Source organism: Ranitomeya variabilis, chromosome 3 (genome assembly GCF_051348905.1).
Source record: "Ranitomeya variabilis isolate aRanVar5 chromosome 3, aRanVar5.hap1, whole genome shotgun sequence".
Classification (NCBI taxonomy): domain Eukaryota; kingdom Metazoa; phylum Chordata; class Amphibia; order Anura; family Dendrobatidae; genus Ranitomeya; species Ranitomeya variabilis.
Genome location: NC_135234.1, coordinates 565,898,186 through 565,917,492, shown reverse-complemented (window position 1 = coordinate 565,917,492; position 19,307 = coordinate 565,898,186). Strand labels below are relative to the sequence as shown.

Sequence of the window (19,307 nt, the reverse complement as noted above, 5' to 3'; positions counted from 1 at the left end):
TACCCAAGTAGAAGAGTGCAGCGATGCTTCCGGTGATTATGCTCGCGGGCCGCTTCTCGTGGCAGAGGCGTTTTGTCATATTTAGACACATAGCTGTGCTCTACGCCTGTTGCTGAACCACTCATGTCACCTGTAGCTACTAATTTGCTGTAAGCATTTGCTAAAGTAAAAATACCCGTCATCGGGAACCTTTCACGTTGCCATTATTATTGTTGTTCGGCATTTGAAAGTTCACCCGCTAGAAGCCTCTTACCCAGTCGTACTGAAGTAACATTAGTGCAGTCTATTTTTACCAGTGACCTGTAGCGGAGCCGAATAATGACTTGAAGCACAAGCAGAAAGCACTTTGATGCCTACAAGGCTCTCAAAATTGTGTTCTGCTCGAGTCTCCAGTTCTCCTGTTCTGCATACATTTCCCGTTACCGAATTAGATCAGCCTGCTAAAAATTGAAATTTATGTACACATTTAATTCAGCGATGGTGATTATTAAATAAAATATGATTTTAGGGGGAGAGATTAGCATTTTATGCCCTATATGAGCTTTGTCGCCCAATTCCAAGAACATTACACAGGAGAGATGTGGATTGTGCACGAAAATCTTACAGGATCTAACGGTCATAGGCTTAGCGCCTCTGCTTCTGTAGCACCGACATATTCCGCCATGCTTTACAGAAATTCCCAACCAGTATGTCTTTAGGGGTTAGGAGGAAAACAAAGCATTGTAAACACAAGGAGAACATGCAAACTCCATTCAGAGGTTCTCCTTGGTGGGATTTGAACCTTGGTGGGAAAAGGATAAAGAGTGTTGGACGGTGAGAATTGGGAGACCCTTATTAGATGGATGTCCGACCGCACTGAAATCAGCGGGTGCACCCAATATTAATCGAATGTGTCTGGGCCACGTTAAGGGCTCATAAACCTAGCCGACTCTAGAAGGGACAAAAACCCTGTAAGGTATCGGTATCTCTTCCATACGAAGGAGTACAAGAGGCTTATGACTGCTCTATCATGGCTTCTTGCCAATCCTGAGCAAGAATGTCTTGTGCATAGATGTACATGTTAGGCTACGTTCACATTAGCGTTGCGTCGGGCGCAGGTTCAGTGACCCATAGCGGCGCATGCGTCATGCGCCCCTATATTTAACATGAGGGCGCATGGACATGCGTTGTCTTGCGTTTTGTGACGCATGCGTCATTTTTGGCGCAAGCGTCAGAACGCACAGGACGCTGCATGTTGCATTTTTTTTGCGCCGAAAATCAAGCCAAAAATGGACGCATGCTTCACAAAAAGCTGCGTTTTGCATGCGTTGTGCGTTGCGTCGCCGAAGCTGCGCTGCACAATGCAAATGTGAACGTAGCCTTAAAGGGGGGTAAAACACAATAATGGTATGTTCACACTAGTCGTTTTTTTTTCTGCATCAAAACCTGCTCTCTTGGCAGGAATTAAGCAGGTTTTTTTATTGCGTTTTTTTGTTGGTTTTTCCTGCGTTTTTGTCATTCTACATTTGTCTCTTTTGCATGCTGATAAAGTTTATTGGAACAAAAAAAAACCTCATTCTATTTAATCAGGTTTTGTCACAAAAAAAAGCCTCATACCTGCAATTTTTTTTGTGTGGATATTCAGCTTTTTTTTGACCACCCATTACTTTCAATGGGTGAAAAACGCTTAAAGTGACAAAAGAACATGAAAAGAACAAAATACCGATGACAAAAAAAAGTGTGTGCATGAGATTTCTGAAATATCATAACTTTGCTGGTACTGTAAAACACAGCTGAAAATTTTGCATAAAAAACTCATAACAAAAGTTAGAAAAAAAAGCCTAGTGTGAACATAGCCTTAGTCTACTATGACAAAACCATCTTGCCAATATATCCATTTTTTTTTGTTCTTTTTAGTGTTGCAGTATCTACATTTTTTTTTTTAACGTTTAGTTTAATAACTGCAACCAAAAATGTACCGTGTATTTTCCTGTTGTCTGAATTGGGAATTTTTTAAAACTGTATTTGTCCACATGATACCAGCCAGTCCGTATTCCCATACAACCTATCCCTTCTATACACGGTATGGCCGCCTATTGTAAGTGGACACCTACAGCAACCATTACACTTCTATGAGCTTGTCTGTGGAGATAGCATGGCTGTGTGCTTGATGGTGTGCAGCGGCTATGACTGAAACACCCAATATTAATAACCAAGCGGGTCCTCGTACTTTTATGTATCCACCTAACATATATATATCAGAGGGGATCCTTTCTGTTGACAGTCCGCTTGGTGTAAAAATGCATTTTAAGGAAGCAAAACGGTAAATAGATTTATTTTACTGCTTATTGTTGTTACTAATATATTACAATAGTGGCGCCATTTACTCTGACCTTCGGATAATGGTGTTATTGGTACAGCCATATATAATTAATATGTAGTCTGCTTTAAATGATCTTAATTGGGTGGAGAAGAAGTGAGTAGATCAACCCCTTACCTATTACTGTGGAGTTGGCATGTTACATTGACCTTGATGCTAATAGCCGTGTTATCAACATTGATAAGATGATTACGGGCTCGTTAGTAATATGACAAGTAGAGAATAGTGTCCGCCCTGCCTTTATCTGCACGTCATATAGGGACCTCTATTACCTGAGCACACATGGCTGCTGTAAAGCAGATAACCGGCTGTGTGAAAAGAGACTTTCAATGTAATATTAACCTCTACAAGTCTGTCAGGTTTACCCTGTACGAGGCGGCTCAGCCAGCATGTTCCCAAGCCGGTATGTGCATGATGATTATAAGCCAATGGTGAGACTCTGGCTACCCCAACGTGAAAAAAATCTATGCACCTTGTCTGCAACTTGCTGTCTCTGACTGACTGGCTGTGAATATTCTAGAACTGAGATTTTGCTGTAAAAATTTTCTTTTAAAAATGGCCAAATCCCAGATAAGTCGCAGTTGCATGTGTCTTGCATTGATGTCTATGGCAAGTAGGTTGCGTGATCACCATCAGAGAATCCAACATATCTAGAACCATTTCTGACTTTTGCAGGTCAAAGTATGACGACATAGCGAAGCATTAGCTGCGATATCACTATGCAATTTCTGCATCACCGTGTAGTCCGAGCCTAAGGGCAGAATGCTAGGTGATGTTTTACGGCATAGCACTCGGCTGTGTTATTCGGTAGTGTGACCCCCAGCCTTATGCAAACAAGCTGATATTGCCACAAGATAAACCTGAACACCCTCACATTCATTTTAAAGGGAATCCGAGAATAGCACATTATTTAAAGGGAACTTGTCATGTGAAAAAATGCTATTCACCTGCACATATGAAGTAAATCTGCAAGTTAATAGCTTTCTGAATCTGGTCCAAAAAAGAAAACAGCACAAATCCGCACTGCCAACTGAGCACAATCCATATATATTGTTAACCACTTCACACTCTACAGGTTAAGGTAGCTCTGTGTATCCTGTATCAACTTGGGGGTGCGACATCCAACAAGTGTGCAAATAGTCCAGAAAAAGAAGAAAAAAATGGAGCGCACTTACCCCTGTTGAAGAAGTTTCACTTTATTGGAACATGTTAAAAAACAGATTGCAGTCTGCAATCTGTTTTTTAACATGTTCCAATAAAGTGAAACTTCTTCAACAGGGGTAAGTGCGCTCCATTTTTTTCTTTTTTTTTTTTTTTCTTCTTTTTCTGAGCTTTCTGAATCTGCCTGGTGCCCCCACTGAAAGCCCGGCTGCCAGGAGGAAATAAACATTATTCCTCTGGAGCCTCAGTGCTGGGCCATTGTTATGTCCACAGATCACTATGCACTGGCAGTGACAGAAGCCGTGTCGGCCGTACCTATATGACTGAAAGCTCGGAGGTCTGGAGGAAATGAGCTTTATTGCTCTGGCAGCCTCAGTGCTGGGGTGTGGTTCAGCGACAGTTCACTATGCACTGAGCGGTGACAGAAGCTGCGTCGGCCGTACCTATATGCGACTGAAAGCCCAGTGGCCGGGAGGGAATTAACTTTATTCTTCTGGGAGCCTCAGTACTGGGCCATGGTTACGTTCACAGTTCACTATGTGCTGAGCGATGAATGAAGCCGCGCCAGCTGTACCTAAATGACTGAAAGCTCGGGGGAGTCTGGAGGAAATGAGCTTTATTCCTCTGGGAGCCTCCGTGCTGGCGTGGTTCAGCCGCAGTTCACTACGCACTGAACGGTGACAGAAGCCGCACCCGCAGTACCTATATGACTGAAAGCTCGAGGGTCTGGAGGAAATTAACTTTATTCCTCTGGGAGCCTCAGTGCTGGGGCATAGTTCAGCTGCAGTTCACTTTGGAATGAGCGGCGACAATAGCTGCACTGGCCATACCTATATGACTGAAAGCCCAGGGCTGCCGGGAGGAATAATGTTCATTTTCTGCTAGTAGCTACACTTTCAGTGCGGGTGCTGGGCAGCTTCAGAACGTCACACATCTGCAGGTTAATATCAGTTATTCACATAACCGGTTCACCTCTGCTTATATTTTTTCCCACTGGCTTAATGAATCTAAAATAAAAAATGAAGCAACTTGATATAATTTTGTAACTGCGGCTTCTATACAGATGAGCAGAAAATCCTGAGCAATCTGCTCGGGCAGGAACGCTCACTTCTGCCTGTCCTTTACTTCATGGTCATCTACCCATTGCTGACATACAGTAGAGGGCCGGTGGATGGAAATATAACTTCAAGATCAGACTGTAGAGAGTTTTCTTTCTCTGATTGAGAATTTCATTAAATTGACATCACTTTTTTTTTTTCAGTCCGAGGTTTAGAGACTAAACATTTGTTTTGTGTGTGTGATAACAGGCTGGCACTTTTCTTTTCTATGGCTCCTTTTTCAGCTTTGCAGTACAGATTGGGTCATGATAAGTAGAGTCGCCTCTATCATTGGGTGTGGGTGAGTCAGTGATCACTCCAATGTACTGCTGGAGGCTTACATAAGGCAGGATATGAATAGTATGCATTAATTATGTAAAATGCTCTGCAGGCTTATAACCTGAAGGATGGAGACTGGGGAACAATTGCATATCTGAAAACCCCGTAATTGTAGCCTGTAAGTATATGAACACAATTGACTTTTTTTTTTTTTTTTTTAAGCATTTTGGGGGAATTATTTTCCAGAAGCATTGTTTTCTCCCCTCTTGTTGGACTGTGCCTAGTGTGGAACATTGTTATGTCAAGAGAAGCTCCAAAGAAGTAACATGCACATTCTTTGTTTCCCACTAGGCATGTTTTACAGCCTGAAGCAGGAAAAAAACCCTCTGAAAACATTGAGCAAAGTGTTTTGAACCAACTTTTCAGGCTTTTTTGGAGCTGAACTGAACTGAAAAACTTAGTGTGCATGTTCCCTTAAAATTCAAAGCAGGAATACATCATAAACGGCGGGATACCAGTTTTTGGCTTCAAAAACTGTCTAAAAAACTGAACGCTTGAATGTGAATCACCTGGTTGGTCCATTTGGGTTATAACTAAGGCCACGTGCACATGTTGAGTATTTGATGAGTATTTTACCTCAGCATTTGTAAGTCAAAAGCAGAAGTGGGACAATCAGAAGAAAAGTATAATAGAAACAGGTCACCAGTTCTGTATTTCTCACCCACTCCTGATTTAGGCTTACAAATACTGAGGTAAAAAACTCACCAAATGCTCAATGTATGCACTTGGCCTTATGGTTCCCTCATTTGTAGGTGCAGATTTGATGAGTAATAGGCCATTCTAGGTGGTGACTGGTGGGTCTCATAGTAAGTAGTGATGAGCGAGTGTACTCGTTGCTCGGCTGTCCTCCCGAGTATTTTTTTAGTGCTCGGAGATTGTTTTCATCGCCTCATCTGAATGATTTACAGCTACTAGCCTGCTTGATTACATGTGGGTATTCCCTAGCAACCAGGCATCCTACACATGTACTCACCGTGGCTACTAGCTGTAAATCATTCAGCTGCCGCGATGAAAACTAAATCTCCGAGCAGTCATAAGTACTCGGAGGTCACCCGAGCAACAAGTACACTCGCTCATCACTAGTAGTGAGTCTTCATGTATTAGCACGTACCCTCACTTATTCACCAGCCCAGCGATGAGGCTGATGCTGCACACTCTGTCATGTCTCTGCTGAAAATTGTCTTTCTCTTTGTAAAGGCGGTTATAGGAGGTTTGGGAGCTAAATATCTACATTACCATCAACATTTGCTTTATGCTAATGCTTTTGTATAATCTCCTTTTTAGTCATTCAGCTGCTGGGAAAGTAATGCAGCGAATTTCCGCAGACTTCTCTTTATAAAATTAGGGAACTTTTTTTCTGTAAGACTGACCTAAATGAGGCAGAATTTTGGCTCAAATTGTGTCAAAAAGTGACGAACATGCCAGGTACCCCATTTATTATGTCTTTTAGACACACTTGCATGTGCTTTACAAAAGGGCATGGCTTTACAGCAACAGGTCATTTGTTAAAAAATGACTCCGTTGCTCCAACATTGTGCCAAAATGTTACCACTGGTCATTAACTAAGTAATAAGTGGTATAAAGAAAGACAAAAGCAGCTAGATATGCACCAAGTTCATCATCAGCATAAGTCACTGTGATAAATTTCATGAATTTTAGGATGTCTAGTGACACGTTGCGATGCCTAAAAATGAGACCAGATAATAAATCTGCCCCATTGTGTGGTTAGGAAAGAAAAAAGTTGTGATATATTTGTGTAATAATTATTATAGCTATCTTACCGGTTGTCAGCGTCTGTATGGTTATATTAAGGCTATGTTAAATTGACTCTTACCTCTCACAAATTTCCTAATCATGGTAGTTGTTTGAGGCTGTGTGTACACACGCTGCGGATTGTATGCGTTTTTGGCGTGGTTTTTTGTCACGAAAACGTGGTGAAAACGCATACACAACCCATTGAATTCAATGGTATTCTGCAATGCTGAGCTAATGCTGCGTATTTTTTCGTGGCGGAATGGCATCGTGGAAAAATACGCAGCATGCTCATTCTTTGTGAGGAATCGTGGCGATTCTGCACACATAGGAATGCATTGATCCGCTTACTTCCCGCATGTGGCTATGCCCACCATGCGCAAAGTAAGCCGATCATGTGCAGATGGTACCTGGGGTGGAGGAGAGGAGATTCTCCTCCAGGCCCTAAAAAAAAAAAGAAATAAAATAAAAAATAGGTATATACTCTCTAGTGGCCCGCAGATCCAGCCCAGGCCTTAGCGATGCTCCTGTTCCCAGTGATGCTTTGCGACAATGACCGGTGATGACGTAGCGGTCTGGCGTGTTGCCACGTCATCTGGGGTCATTGTCACGAGGCATCGCTGGGAACAGGAGTTGCCGGGAGCATCGCGAGGATCGGGAAGGCTGTGAGGGACGCCGGAAGGTGAGAATATCACGATTTTTTATTTTTTTAAATTATTTTCAACATTATATCTTTTTACTATTGATGATGCATAGGCAGCATCAATAGTAAAATGTGGGTCACACTTGTCAAACACTATGTTTGACAAGTGTGACCAACCTGTCAATCAGTTTTCCAAGCGATGCTACAGATCGCTTGGAAAACGCTAGCATTCTGCAAGCTAATTACACTTGCAAAACGCTAGTGTTTAGCGGGAAAACGCATGCAAATTCTGCAAGCGTATTTCCCGCGGCAGGGAGTTGAAGAATTGCCGCGGAAATTTCCGCGGCAATTCAATAACAGCCTAAGATGTTTCTCATTGTGGAGAGTGGCAAGCCTAGCCTGGCATGTCAGTGAGGAGACTTATTAGCCATTCATGCTCCTCTGGGAAATTAAACAAGCAAATTACCTCTTCAGAGAGGAAGAGGACTTGAACTCTAGTGCCACCTATTGGACGCAGCAAACCTATGTCAATATTGACTCTTCAACGTGCCTTTCAATATGACATGAGATAAAAGCCAAACCAGGATCTCAATTTGCCGACACGGTGTTTCAGGTACTGCCCCTCATCATTATACAGTATGAGATCTGATTTGGCTAGTTGAGAGGATCTGGACCGAGGTCTAAGGGTTAACATTTCTCCTTTGTGGAGAGTGGGGAGCCAAGCCTGGCATGTCAGAGTAAAGAGACTTGTAAGACATGCATGCTCCTTTGGGAAATTAAATATGCACATTGTCTCTTCAGAGAAGAAGAGGGCTAGCGCTGTGACCAAACAGGAAAAAAAATAAAAAATTACTTGTGAATGTACCCAATGATTACGGTACTTTAACACTTACTGGTGGTAGTAAGTACTGAACTGCATTGTCACACACCCTTTCATTATGGAAATGTTGCTCCTGATGTTTTATATCTATAGATTCCGATTCTTTGCCCTGATCACATAGCACTACACGGCCCTAGCTGGCCTATAATTACTAATGATTGGTAAAAGTGAAGCCTTTGAAACAATTGACTAAATGTGTCCTCTATTCTCTGCCATTTATTGGGCTAGGAAGAAGAATATCCACCTAGAGATGACTTCAGTGATGCCGACCAGCTGAGAGTTGGAAACGATGGGATCTTTATGTTGGCTTTCTTTAGTAAGTCTGTTCCTATTTCTTTCCCAAATTAACTTAATGTGTACTAGTACCACCAGGCGTATAAGAAGAAAACTGTCTTTAGTGCGGGATAATTGTTTTTCTTAAAGGGAACCTGTCACCCCCAAAATCGATGATGAGGTAAGCCCACCGTCATCAGGGGCTTATCTACAGCATTCTGTAATGCTGTAGATAAGCCCCCGATGTTACCTGAAAGAGGAGTAAAAGACGTTAGATTATACTCACCCAGGGGCGGTCCCGCTGCGGTCCGGTCCGATGGGTGTCCCAGGTCCGCTCCGGGGCCTCCTATCTTTATTCCATGACGTCCTCTTCTGGTCTTCACGCTTCGGCGCAGGCGTACTTTGTCTGCCCTGTTGAGGGCAGAGCAAAGTACTACAGTGCGCAGGCATCGGGCCTCTCTGACCTTTCCGGCGCCTGCGCACTGGGCAGGGACACAAAATGAGCCTTTAAAAAAAAAAAAGCATGGGTGGTAGATAATGTAGAATATATCAGGTAAGGAAGGGGAAAGTGTAGAGAGAATGTTAAGGCTATGTGAACAAAACCGGACATTTTCTGCAAAAAATCGGCATGTTTTTTTTTTTTTTTCACGTTTTTTTGCTCGTTTTTTTTCCGGAGCTTCCCAATGCATTAAATAGCATCAAAAACGCAAAAAATTCACAAAATTAATGAACATGCTGCGTTTTTTGTGTGGAAAAAAATGCATCATGTGCACAAAAATTGCAGAATGCATTAAAAATGATGGGATGCTTATGTATGCTTTTTTTAAGCGTTTTTCCACAGAAAACAGCCGAAAAAAACGTGAAAAAAAACGCGAAAAATCCTGAATGTGTGCACATAGCCTCAAAAAGAAAAAAACAAAAGAAAACCCATGTGCATAATGCTATTACCTCAATAATAGTGCCACATGCAATACAATCAGACACATGAATAATAATAATTGGAGAGAAGAGGAATACCTTATTATCTTCTAGCTTCTACATTTGTAGATCAGGCCCAGTGACCCTGAGCCCCCGACATGCGTTTCGCCCAGCTTGATCCCAGACGTCTCTTGTCCCTGTCTTTGAGGCACCTTGTGCGTTTAATACTTTAATCATGTAATGGAATTTTTATCAACAAAATTACATTTTTGAGAGGTCCATTGAGTTCAGTTCTTTATCCTGTGTCACATCTTCATTTTTTTCCTAGGCCTTTGATTTATTCACATTGAAGTCCTTTCCCGTATATTGCAGTTAAAAGACAGTTTGGTGAGCCCCCCTTTCTCTAGTGCACAACTCGCCATAGTGCAAAATTTCTATGATGAGACAATATGTGATAACCACCAATACTAAAATCACGGACAAATATCAGTTGATGACCCTACATTACCTCCCATCACTCAAAGCATTATGCCCTCCAGATAGTATAATGGCCCTCACATAACCCTTGACATTGTGTATAATGGCTCCCCACATAGCCCTGTACAAACAGAATAATTGACCCTGTGTAGCCCTGCAAACTGTGTAATGGCCCTCACATAGCCTGCCAACTGTATAATGGCCCCCACTTAGCTCTCCAAATAGTATAATGGCCCCCACGTACACCTGCAAACTTTTAAGGCCTTCACACAGCTCTCCAAACAGTATAATGGCCCCATTTGATTAAAAAAATAAAAAAATCGCCTGTCCTTGATCCCCTGCTGCTTTTGCCTCTCAGAGCGGGCAAGATGTAGTGATGTCATCGCACCTCCTACGCTGAGACCCCAGCGCTCAGACACATGGGACGAATTATAGGAGTGAGCTGACGGATCCCTCTTCCATCATGGCTTTTTACTGCATCGACATTCAGGATACTGATGCAGTTGAAACTGAGATGCCAGGCGGGGAGAGGGGCATTAACCCCACCCCCTCTCATGGACCCATTAGCGGTCACATGGCCTGCTACTTTCAGCTGGAATGCTATGGCCGTCTTCAGTCCAGAATGCATGTAATCAGATAATGCTCCCCGCTTACCTTTCCTGTTACACAATATAGAAGGCCTGAAGTTGTATGCTAGTCATATACTATAAATACTGGCTCAAAAACTGGAATATATTATCATTTCTGCATTTTGTTTTATTGCCGCTTGTATACAGATTTAGCTTCTATATACTGGTCGGTAATCTCCCTCTAGTGGCACGCTTGTGCACTACAAGCTTTATTTACACTGTCCAATTCGTGAAGGAGTTGTTACTAAGGGCTCGTCTCCCAATGGCAGTGAAATCTGGCTGCCAATCACCTGATGAACTAGCAAATTGTTCATTTGTCAATTAAAAATAATTTTCTGTAGCACATCGTGTTGTGTGAATAGGACTTGTGCTGCCGAGATCAATAAAAGTCTAAACGCACAGAATAATCTATTACTGATCGTGCACATTGGAAATGTGGTCTGCTTGTCTGCACAGAAGATGCAAATAAGTAGATGGTCGGTTGTCCTTTAGTGCTAGGGTTACACACCTCATATGTAACACAAAACATTTTTGTCAATAGCATTTTGGCGTAAATACGACATTTTGTTTTTTTGGGGGGTTATGTTTACTGCTTTTTTTCTGGCTAGTGCAGTGACTGAAAAGCTATTGTTCTTACACGTCAATTTATGGCTTAAATAATTTTTTTCTCTTGACAGATAGGACTTTTACTGACTGTTTATTGGGCTTTTTGAGATTTTTTTTTAATGGGAACACCACAGGGACAATTGAAAGTGTTATATTTCATATATACACACACTGCTAAAAAATTAAACAACACAATGTAACTCCAAGTCGGTCACACTTTTGTGAAATCAATCTGTCCAGTTATGAAGCAACACTGATAGTGAATCAATTTCTCCTGCTGTTGTTCAAATGGAACAGACATGAGGTAGAAATGATAGGAAATTAGGAAGACAATCCCTATGAAGGAGTGATTCTGCAGGTGGTGACCACAGACAGTTTCTCTGTTCTCATCCTTTTTGGCTGTTGTTTTGGTCACTTTTGCATTATGTCATTGATCTCACCCCTAGAGATAAAGTAGCATGTTTCTACAACCCACAGAAATTGCTCAGGTAGTGCAGCTCCTCTAGGATGGCACATCAATGTGAGCTGTGGCAAGAAGGATACCTGTGTCTGTCAGTCCAGAGCATAGAGCAGATACCGGAGACATGGAGTGGGCCGTAGGACGGCAACAACCCTGCATCAGGACTGCTACCTACTGTGCAAAGATAAACAGAGAGCCCTGTAAAATTACCTGTAGCATGCCACGAATATCCATGTGTCTGCGCAAACTGTCAGAAACAGACTCCATGAGGGTGGTATGAGGGCCAGACTTCTACAAGTGGTTTTGCGCTTACAACACCATACCATGCAGGGAGATTGTCATTTGCCAGAGAACACCAAGATTGGTAGATTGGATATTAGCACCCTGTGCTCTTCATGGATGAGAGCAGGTTCGCAGTGAGCACATGCGACAGACGTGACAGAGTCTGGAACGCAGTGGAGAGCGATCTGCTGCCTTCAACATCCTCCAGCATGACCAGTTTGGCAGTGGGCCAGTAATGGTGTGAGGAGTAATTTCTTTGGAGAGCTGCACAGCCCTCCATATGCTAGCTAGAGGTACCATGACTGCCATTGGGTACCGGGATGAGAACCTCAGACCCCTTGTGAGACCATATGCAGGGGCAGTAGGTCCTGGGTCCCTTCTGATGCATAACAATGCTAGGCCTCATTGCTGAAGTGAATCATCAGTTCCTGCATGATAAATACATTGATGCTATTGCCTGGCATGCTCGTTCCTCAGACCTGAATCCAATAGAGCACATGTGGGACATCATGTACGTTCCATCCACCAATGCCATGTTGCACCACAGACTGTCCAGGAGTTGGCGGATGCTTCAGTCCAGGTCTCGGAGGAGATCCCTCAGGAGACCATCTACCGCCTCCTCAGGACCATGCTCACGCGTTGTAAGGAGATCATACAGGCATGTGGAGGCCACACACACTACTGAGCATCATTTGTCTTTAGGCATTTCCACTGAAGTTGGATCAGCCTGTAATTTGATTTTCCACTTGGATTTTGAGTAGGATTCCAAATCCAGACCTCCATGGGATATTCATTTTTATTTACAGTACAGACCAAAAGTTTGGACACCCCTTCTGATTTATAGATTTTTCTGTATTTTCATGACTATGAAAATTGTACATTCACACTGAAGGCATCAAAACTATGAATTAACACATGTGGAATTACAGGTCCTTCTCAAAAAATTAGCATATAGTGTTAAATTTCATTATTTACCATAATGTAATGATTACAATTAAACTTTCATATATTATAGATTCATTATCCACCAACTGAAATTTGTCAGGTCTTTTATTGTTTTAATACTGATGATTTTGGCATACAACTCCTGAAAACCCAAAAAACCTGTCTCAATAAATTAGCATATCAAGAAAAGGTTCTCTAAACGACCTATTACCCTAATCTTCTGAATCAACTAATTAACTCTAAACACATGCAAAAGATACCTGAGGCTTTTAAAAACTCCCTGCCTGGTTCATTACTCAAAACCCCCATCATGGGTAAGACTAGCGACCTGACAGATGTCAAGAAGGCCATCATTGACACCCTCAAGCAAGAGGGTAAGACCCAGAAAGAAATTTCTCAACAAATAGGCTGTTCCCAGAGTGCTGTATCAAGGCACCTCAATGGTAAGTCTGTTGGAAGGAAACAATGTGGCAGAAAACGCTGTACAACGAGAAGTGGTGACCGGACCCTGAGGAAGATTGTGGAGAAGGACCGATTCCAGACCTTGGGGAACCTGAGGAAGCAGTGGACTGAGTCTGGTGTGGAAACATCCAGAGCCACCGTGCACAGGCGTGTGCAGGAAATGGGCTACAGGTGCCGCATTCCCCAGGTAAAGCCACTTTTGAACCAGAGAAGCAGCACTGGACTGTTGCTAAGTGGTCCCAAGTACTTTTTTCTGATGAAAGCAAATTTTGCATGTCATTCGGAAATCAAGGTGCCAGAGTCTGGAGGAAGACTGGGGAGAAGGAAATGCCAAAATGCCTGAAGTCCAGTGTCAAGTACCCACAGTCAGTGATGGTGTGGGGTGCCATGTCAGCTGCTGGTGTTGGTCCACTGTGTTTCATCAAGGGCAGGGTCAATGCAGCTAGCTATCAGGAGATTTTGGAGCACTTCATGCTTCCATCGGCTGAAATGCTTTATGGAGATGAAGATTTCATTTTCCAGCACGACCTGGCACCTGCTCACAGTGCCAAAACCACTGGTAAATGGTTTACTGACCATGGTATTACTGTGCTCAATTGGCCTGCCAACTCTCCTGACCTGAACCCCATAGAGAATCTGTGGGATATTGTGAAGAGAAAGTTGAGAGACGCAAGACCCAACACTCTGGATGAGCTTAAGGCCGCTATTGAAGCATCCTGGGCCTCCATAACATCTCAGCAGTGTCACAGGCTGATTGCCTCCATGCCACGCCGCATTGAAGCAGTCATTTCTGCCAAAGGATTCCCGACCAAGTATTGAGTGCATAACTGAACATTATTATTTGATGGTTTTTTTGTTTGTTATTAAAAAACACTTTTATTTGATTGGACGGGTGAAATATGCTAATTTATTGAGACAGGTTTTTTGGGTTTTCAGGAGTTGTATGCCAAAATCATCAGTATTAAAACAATAAAAGACCTGACAAATTTCAGTTGGTGGATAATGAATCTATAATATATGAAAGCTTAATTGTAATCATTACATTATGGTAAATAATGAAATTTAACACTATATGCTAATTTTTTGAGAAGGACCTGTATATACTTAACAAAAAAGTGTGAAACTGAAAATGTCTTATATTCTAAGTTCTTCAAAGTAGCCACCTTTTGCTTTGATGGCTGCTTTGCACACTCTTGGCATTCTCTTGATGAGCTTCAAGAGGTAGTCACCGGGAATGGTTTTCACTTCACAGGTGTGCCCTGTCAGGTTTAATAAGTGGGATTGCTTGCCTTATAAATGGGGTTGTGACCATCAGTTGTGTTGTGCAGAAGTCTGGTGGATACACAGCTGATAGTTCTACTGAATAGACTGTTAGAATTTGTATTATGGCAAGAAAAAAGCAGCTAAGTAAAGAAAAACGAGTGGCCATCATGAAGGTCAGTCAGTCCGAAAAATTGGGAAAACTTTGAAAGTGGCCCCAAGTGCAGTGGCAAAAACCATCAAGCGCTACAAAGAAACTGGCTCACATGAGGACCGCCCCAGGAAAGGAAGACCAAGAGTCACCTCTGCTTCTGAGGATAAGTTTATCCGAGTCACCAGCCTCAGAAATCGCAGGTTAACAAACAACAGCTCAGATTAGAGACCAGGTCAATGCCACACAGAGTTCTAGCAGCAGACACATCTCTACAACAACTGTTAAGAGGAGACTTTGTGCAGGAGGCCTTCATGGTAAAATAGCTGCTAGGAAACCACTGCTAAGGACCAGCAACAAGCAGAAGAGACTTGTTTGGGCTAAAGAACACAAGGAATGGGCATTAGACCAGTGGAAATCTGTGCTTTGGTCTGATGAGTCCAAATTTGAGATCTTTGGTTCCAACTACCTTGTCTTTGTGCGACGCAGAAAAGATGAACTGATGGACTCTACATGCCTGGTTCCCTCCGTGAAGCATGGAGGAGGAGGTGTGATGGTGTGGGGGTGCTTTGCTGGTGACACTGTTGTTCCATCCGGTTTGCGTGTAGTTGGACCATCATTTATTTTTCAACAGGAGAATGACCCCAAACACACCTCCAGGTTGTGTAAGGGCTATTTGACCAAGAAGGAGAGTGATGGAGTGCTACTCCAGATAACCTGGCCTCCACAGTCACCAGACCTCAACCCAATTGAGATGGTTTGGGGTGAGCTGGACCGCAGAGTGAAGGCAAAAGGGCCAACAAGTGCTAAGCATCTCTTGGAACTCCTTCAAGATTGTTGGAAGACCATTCCCGGTGACAGCCTCTTGAAGCTCATCAAGAGAATGCCAAGAGTGTGCAAAGCAGTCATCAAAGCAAAAGGTGGCTACTTTGAAGAACCTGGAATATAAGACATATTTTCAGTTGTTTCACACTTTTTTGTTAAGTATATAATTCCACTTGTATTAACTCATAGTTTTGATGCCTTCAGTGTGATTGTACAATTTTCATAGTCATGAAAATACAGAAAAATCTTTAAATGAGAAGGTGTGTCCAAACTTTTGGTCTGTACTGTACATCGATCATTTTTATGTTTTATTATTCTCAACACATTCCACTATGTAATGACTAAAGATTTCCAACCGGAATATTTCATTCTGTCATCATATCTAGGTATTGTAGTGTTCCCTTTATTTTTTTAGTTTTGTGGAGCCGGTATACCCATATATCGGAGATCTTGCTCTTTAAATGGTGCTATCAGAGATTGACAGCAGGATTTAGATAGCTGGAGAGCTGTGGGTGAACTCCCTTCAGCCCCTGGTCTTACAGGCAGATGCCCTCTGTGTAACCCAGCAGCATCTCCCTGGTATGGTGCGGGCCTAGTTTCTGAGCCCACTCCATACACCCACTGTGACAGCACGATGTAAGTTTACAATATGTGGACATCAGAGTGAACAGCAAAGTGCAGTAAATGAGCTCATACGTTAGATAGTTTTATCTTAAAGTCTTGGAAATGGCCATTCACCGTCCCTTTTTCTATAAGTAACTGGATGGAGATGGCACCTTCTTACTTTGTAGGAATGACACTTGCACGCATCAGTGTCGGAACGTGAAGAAATCCAGCATCTGTACAGTATGGTGACGCCTGTCTTCTACATCTGTGGACACAATGAATCCTCGGACATGACTGCAGTATTATCTTCAGTGTGTGGATGAGCCCAGGACTGGCTTATTGGCACTCCACAGTGGAGAGGAGGCTTCTGTCAGATACCGTACATGTTAAATACCCGTAGGAAAGGACTCCGGGCTGCCGCTCTTCTGTACAAGCAGGACTTTCCACTGTCATTTCTGGCTGACATTACATTGTATATCATGGCCTTTTTTTTGTTATCCCATTTGTCCTCCTGACAAATCTCACTGTTTCCACTTTGAGATCCCCATTTTATAATCTACGTCCCTCAGCTGCTACGGGGGGCGCTTTGGCTTCGGTGGTCCCACCTGTTCTGGACTTCCGGAGGGAAAACACTTTGTATCACCTCTAAAGAGGCCCTCTCTTTGGAAGTCTTCCCTATTAAGTTTATAAAAAGTAACAGGTGCCTTATTTAAAGCGCTCTGCTGTGCGCCTCTTCTTCATGTACAAAAAAGTTACTGATTTACTTTTATATGCAAATGTTGACCTATGTCCAGATAATGGCCTTAGTCCTGACAATTCCACTGGTGCTGTACCGGACTCCCAATAAAGCTTCCTGTGTTGGCCGGGACCTAAGCCAGCACCCTCATGATATGGAAGGGGGTTGGCTTGGCTACTAAAGACTCCATCAGCCTTCACACACCTCTGCAACTATGCGTCCATACATGAAACTCGCTCCTGTGTGGAGGACAGGGCTGAAGGTGAAGCTGCCGCTACCCCCTGCTCTCCGCACTTCTATGGGCAGCAGGACATTTTTTTTTTTTTTTTTTTAGCTTTTTTATAGAAACTGATAAATAACTTATAAATAACCTTTTAGGGTCATGACCACTTTTAGAAGGAGAGGTTCCGTATTGGGACGTCAGCTGCCTATTCACTGCCTTACCTAGAACTAGTCTTTACCACCAGCGTCCCCTAAGGAGTCCGCAGAGCTAATGCCATGTAAATGGAGACGCATGTAGGATAGCTGCGGAGACACCATCACGTGTTTCTCAACGCAAGCAGTGAATAGCCAGACCTTTCCCCGGGAAGGAACAACCACGGGAAGGGCAGCATCCAGTAAAGGAAAACATCCAATACAGGAAAACCACCTATGCCAAACATGGTATCCATCCACAGACAGCTGTTTCGGGGTGTTTGCCCCTCATCAGTGTGGAGTAGGAATCTGGCTATTAGGAGCAGTGCCTAGTAAAAGGCTGTGAAGGAACAGATGATTGGCCTCGGGGAGACCAAAACATCCAACACCGCGGAGACACCATCACATGTTTCTCAACGCAGTGATCCAGAACACTGCCCCCATCCCTTATGGGAAATATGCAAATGCATGTAGGATAGCTGCGGAGACACCATCACGTGTTTCTCAACGCAAACAGTGAATAGCCAGACCTTTCCCCGGGAAGGTACAACCACGGGAAGGGCAGCATCCAGTAAAGGAAAACATCCAATACAGGAAAACCACCTATGCCAAGCATGGTATCCATCCACAGACAGCCAGATTCCTACTCCACACTGATGAGGGGCAAACACCCTGAAACAGCTGTCTGTGGATGGATACCATGCTTGGCATAGGTGGTTTTCCTGTATTGGATGTTTTCCTTTACTGGATGCTGCCCTTCCCGTGGTTGTTCCTTCCCGGGGAAAGGTCTGGCTATTCACTGCTTGCGTTGAGAAACACGTGATGGTGGCTCCGCAGCTATCCTACATGCATTTGCATATTTCCCATAAGGGATGGGGGCAGTGTTCTGGATCACTGCGTTGAGAAACACGTGATGGTGTCTCCGCGGTGTTGGATGTTTTGGTCTCCCCGAGGCCAATCATCTGTTCCTTCACATGTAAATGGAGACGGCATCTTTCTTTCTGTAAGCTTTTTCCAGAAAGCCGATGTATGGAATCACTGCGGAACGATCCTGTAAAGGACATCCTAGTGGTCTGATTGCTTTGTAGAGGCCCTGAATGGTACTCAGATGAAAGGAACAATGAGGCGAGTAGCGCGCACTTATGGAGCACATGGACGGAGCTGTGCAGCAGGTTCATTAGCACATCTTACACTGGAGAGTGCTGCCCACCATTCTGTCCAATTGACCTGCCGGAGAATAGTGTTTTTAGAAGGTCGGAAGAGGGGACCATCCATCCTGTTATCGCCTCACACCCCCTCTTTAGTATAAAGAGAAAAAAAAATCAATGTTTTCACGTCCTTGCATCAGCGTCGTCAGAAACGAGCGATCAGCTATAGAAGTAAAGCCAGGGTTTGCTGTAAATACCAATTTTAAAGGAGTATTTTACCTGCTGATGGCAGTTCTTCACCTAAGCCCCCTTATCATAGATGAACTGATGACCGACCCCATGGATGGAACAAGTGCACACTGATTCCCATAGTTCCAGTCCGGGGGCATTACTGCGGGGAAACACAGGGTTAACAGGTCGGACTCCCAGGCCCTAGTGTCGGAGATCTATTCGAATAGCTTTGTAACCATAACTGCAGGCGTCCTGTAATCTGTATCTTCGCCTTCTCACTAGTATTCATCTTTTCCTTTTTCTCTAGTGGCATTCATTTTCAACTGGATTGGGTTCTGTCTATCCTTCTGTATAACCAACACAATTGCCGGGCGCTATGGTGCAATCTGTGGGTTTGGATTATCTCTCATCAAATGGATTTTAATTGTGCGGGTAAGTGACTTTCTGCATGTCTGACGATGTGGAGAGCGGCAATACATTTATAATTTTAACATTTTCATATTGAAATGTTGTTGCAATGAAATTAATCTTTCATTATTGAGAAAGTCTGTTCTAGAACCCCAGATGACCCGGCTAATTTCTGATTGCACTGCAAAGATATTCAGTAATTAGAAAAGCGGTAATAAAATACAGTTTGCAAAGCTGCAGCAATA

General features: G+C 43.2%; 1 protein-coding gene across 2 annotated transcripts in view; it reads left to right on the top strand.

The window, feature by feature from the left end:
* Positions 1-19,307, top strand: part of NDFIP2 (Nedd4 family interacting protein 2) — a 112,854-nt gene that overhangs the window by 58,098 nt on the left and 35,449 nt on the right. For both annotated transcript variants that reach the window (XM_077297185.1, XM_077297184.1), the window contains 2 exons: positions 8,460-8,547; positions 18,962-19,086. In XM_077297185.1, the coding sequence (XP_077153300.1) occupies positions 8,460-8,547; positions 18,962-19,086 (213 nt within the window). The remainder of the gene's footprint in view (positions 1-8,459; positions 8,548-18,961; positions 19,087-19,307) is intronic.